This window comes from Tachysurus fulvidraco, chromosome 8 (assembly GCF_022655615.1).
Source record: "Tachysurus fulvidraco isolate hzauxx_2018 chromosome 8, HZAU_PFXX_2.0, whole genome shotgun sequence".
Taxonomy (NCBI): Eukaryota; Metazoa; Chordata; class Actinopteri; order Siluriformes; family Bagridae; genus Tachysurus; species Tachysurus fulvidraco.
In genome coordinates, this window is record NC_062525.1 from 5,061,360 (window position 1) to 5,065,205 (window position 3,846).

Consider the following 3,846-nt stretch of genomic DNA (forward strand, 5'->3'; position numbering starts at 1 on the left):
AAATAACTTACATTATGCATCTTTTTAAATAGATTTTTTTTCTTGCATACAGTTGGTATGTTTTTGAGGTATCGTAGATAGATATCATGATAGATCGAGATATAGATAGAATTAATCAATGATAAAACATTGAAACATTCAAATAAAAAAGTCAGTGTGTTAGGCTGCCATGTGTATTTCTTATGCTGTGTGCTACTTATATGTGCACCCATATGAGGATGGGTTCCCCTTGAGCCTGGTTCCTCTGAAGGTTTCTTCCTTTACCATCTAAGGGAGTTTTTCCTTGCCACTGCTGCCTGAGTCAACTCAGACTTGGTCATTGGGGATAAATACATACACACTGTGAACTAAATATATATCTAATATTAATCTTGAATTTTGTATTCTGTTCATCTTTATATTATTCTTTATATTAACCTTTTGTTCTATGTTTATGTTCTGTGAAGCTGTTTTGAGACAATGTCAATTGTAAAAAGTGCTATACAAATAAACTTGAATTGAAAATTGAATTGAATTACTTGCAAATTGGTCAATTAATGTCAACTAAATTTTGAATTAAAAGAATTCAAATGGGGGATCAGGAGGAAACCAAATGATTGTCATCTAAATAATGATCACTGTGTTCCAATTAGCTTAGAAGCATCAATATTTTTTTCCCTAAAGCATTTTTCATTTTAATCAATCAAACTGACACAAAATATGAGTTTATAGACTAATTATTAATTAAGTCACTTCACTGATCCCTAGGGATTATTGTATGAGCCTCATAGGTAGTTAAAGACATTGTGTTCCCTGCTGTTTTTCTCTAAACCCCACATTTCCTTGCTTAAAAATCAGCTTTCTGTGTTTTCTGAGTGCTTTAGGTGGTCCAGAATAGTGACCCCACCATACAGGAGTCAGAATCTTTTCATTGCTTAACTCATAGTTATGTACAGAGTAGTTTGAATTTTTTGTTTTCTCAGTGGAACAAAATTTAATTTAAATTTCAATTTATGTATTTGTTTGTTTGTTTTTGTTTAATTAATTCTTGGGACTATAATACTTTAAAAAAAAAAAATAAGACACAATTTTTTATTTATGAACCTCGAACATATGGTCCAGATGATTTTTAATTTCAAAAGCATTCAGACATTAAATTCCATTCAAACAAAAGCTCAGACAAAATGGTTAAAATTACAATGTTGTCATTATTATTGACTAATTTTATAATGTAATAACAAATAATGTACATCATTGACATCAATACATGCTTAGAAAACATTGCATCATGGCCTTAAATTATCCAGTCATGTTAGTGGTTGTGCTATAATAACATCAACAGTTCAGTAGAGCTTTTTAAGCGGCTCGCAGTTCATACAGCTAAAAGTTCCCACACTCTTTAGAGTGTAAAGAACTTCACAGTTCATGTGGTTTTGTTTATCTGTAATTTTTGTTATAGTAAACATTTCATAAGGTGGGACTAGCACCTCTTCCTCTTTAGGTGTCGCAGAAAGTTTGGTTATGTTTGCACCAAAGCACGTGTTAATCTCAAAACAGGATTTATTGCCAAATATTTTGTGCATGGTTTTATTTCCTGAAGTCGATGCAAACCTGCCAAATCGCATTACATCATTAATCTTTGGTCTCTCAAAACTAACATTGGTTCTACGGAAAACATCAACACAGCTCTGCTCTTTATACTTTTGTACAGCACGTGTTAGCAAGAAATAAAAGGCTTTGTAGTAGAATTTTTTGGTGTAATATTTTTTTCCTGAACTGACAGCAGCATTGAATTTTGAGTGGAATCCCCATGGATCGGTGTAGACCTTTATTATTCTTGTAATATTATCAGTAATGTTTGGGTATTTCTTCCAAATATTTTTAAAGTCTCTATCTTTATTTAACTCTTTCTTTAGGACTTTGTTTATCAGTTTGTCGTTTTTTTCAGCGCAGTCTATAAATTGGTCATCAACAGAATCCGGTGCCATGTCCAGTTTAAGAGCAGAGGTTTTTTTCTATAAAATTAGAGGAGGGAAAACATTATAAGAAAATTACTGATACAAAAATGTCTACTCAGTGCAGAACTTGAAAGAGAAACCCACCTGTTTGGTCAAAACTGCTCCAGTGTTGATGATGACAAGGATGACAAGGATGAAAACAGCTTGCTTCATTGTTAATCTAAAATAAAAAGCATATATCGAGAATATATACAAATTGTATACAAATGACTATTCTACAAATGAGTGAGACATCAACTGAATGTGTCATTGAGGAGATTGAGTAGTCCTAGTGCATTTTTTGTACATCTTTCTCACACAGAAAAAAAAGGAGGCATGTCTCTGTTCTTTATGTAAACTCCAAACCTCTTGTAACATCTCCACTACAGTCTGAATAGTGTTTAGATTTGTATTTGCATCAATGCCCCAATGCGCACACAACTCAACTGCCTGAAGAGAAAAAGATTTCTGACTTTCTTTCTGATAACACAATGCATCATATCAACATGAAAAATATTGAAAACTTCAGAAACAACCTCACATGGTTTGATAACACATTTTCTAGCTTGAATTATTCCAGTAGCATAGCGAATAATGTTCTCATAATATCATAAATTATACAGTTTTATGTCTTAAGTAAATGTACAGTAATATATGTACAGATAATATAATTATATCTAAACAAACTGTGATGGAAGTAATATAACATTTCCAGTACGATCATAATACTCACAGATCTGATGAGCTCAAGGCTTCTTAAATATATAACGAGGAGGTGCTCAAACCAACAGTGTGTCAGACCTTCAACTCATCGCTATTTATACATCGCTACTTCCCTTTTTTTAATTACCATAAATGGAGTTGTTTTCTCCTCAAAATACAAGGTGTGATTTTTGAGAGAAAGACAGAAAAAAAGACAAAGGCAAAAGTGATGATTTACATTTTTAAAAGTATTTCTATTGGATTAAGGTAAATAATACAAATAAATGCAAATAGTTTTAACTGAATATTGTTTTCTTCAAGAGCAAGATGTTATAGTTTTACTCTTCTTGGGGTCATCTTGCAGGAGAAAAAAAGCCACATGGTCCATCTTCCCCCCAAAGCACAGCCATAAGCCCTATTTCTGAGGTATCTACTGCTATTATAATGCAGGATCTGGCAGGGTCATAGTGTAGGATACGATGAGCATGTGTATATGTAGTTCTGTAAGAGACTAGAGAAGAACGTTACAGAATTTGTGTGTGGTGTGTGTGTGTGTGTGTGTGTGTGTGAGAATTCACTTGCCAATTTTGTAAAGGATATTTTTTTCAATTCTAGTAGTTTTCCAAAAGAATTACAAAGAAAATTTACTCAAAGAAAAAGAAAAAAGCAAAATCAATAATTTTTTGACCATAACAAAAAAATTCTGTGAAATCCTGAAGGAACTGACTAGTAAGAAAAAGCATAGACTATTCTAGATTAATGCATAAAGAAGTACATCATTGATGCTGTATATTTTCTCAGCTACAGCTTCAATGCCACATCTGCAAAATGTAGCAGTGTGAAACCACTTGAGGACACAAAATAGCACATAAACTTCACACTACATTCTGCAAATTGAAAAAAAAAAAAAACAGCTGCAAAATCAGACATTAGTCAAACCATCTTAATCTGGCCTCCCTAACTTTGTCTCCCAAATGTCCAACATGAGCTGTCCCTCTGATGTACTCGTTCCTATTCCTGTCCGATCTTGTCACTCCCAAAGAGAACCTCAACATCTTCAGTTAGGCTACCTCTAACTCTGACTCCTGTCTCTTCTTCAGCGACACTGTCTCTAAACCATACAGCATGGCCGGTCTCACCACGGTCCTGTACACCTTTCCCTTGATTC

General features: G+C 33.4%; 1 protein-coding gene across 1 annotated transcript; it reads right to left on the reverse strand.

The window, feature by feature from the left end:
* Positions 1-1,052: 1,052 nt before the first annotated feature.
* Positions 1,053-2,801, reverse strand: LOC113649541 (T-cell ecto-ADP-ribosyltransferase 2-like). The gene is made up of 3 exons (XM_027157365.2): positions 2,710-2,801; positions 2,082-2,157; positions 1,053-1,994 (listed from the first exon to the last, which is right to left on the reverse strand). Exons 2-3 carry the CDS (start codon positions 2,148-2,150, stop codon positions 1,323-1,325), a joined length of 741 nt encoding a protein of 246 aa, XP_027013166.2. The 5' UTR covers positions 2,151-2,157; positions 2,710-2,801; the 3' UTR covers positions 1,053-1,322.
* Positions 2,802-3,846: the final 1,045 nt, after the last annotated feature.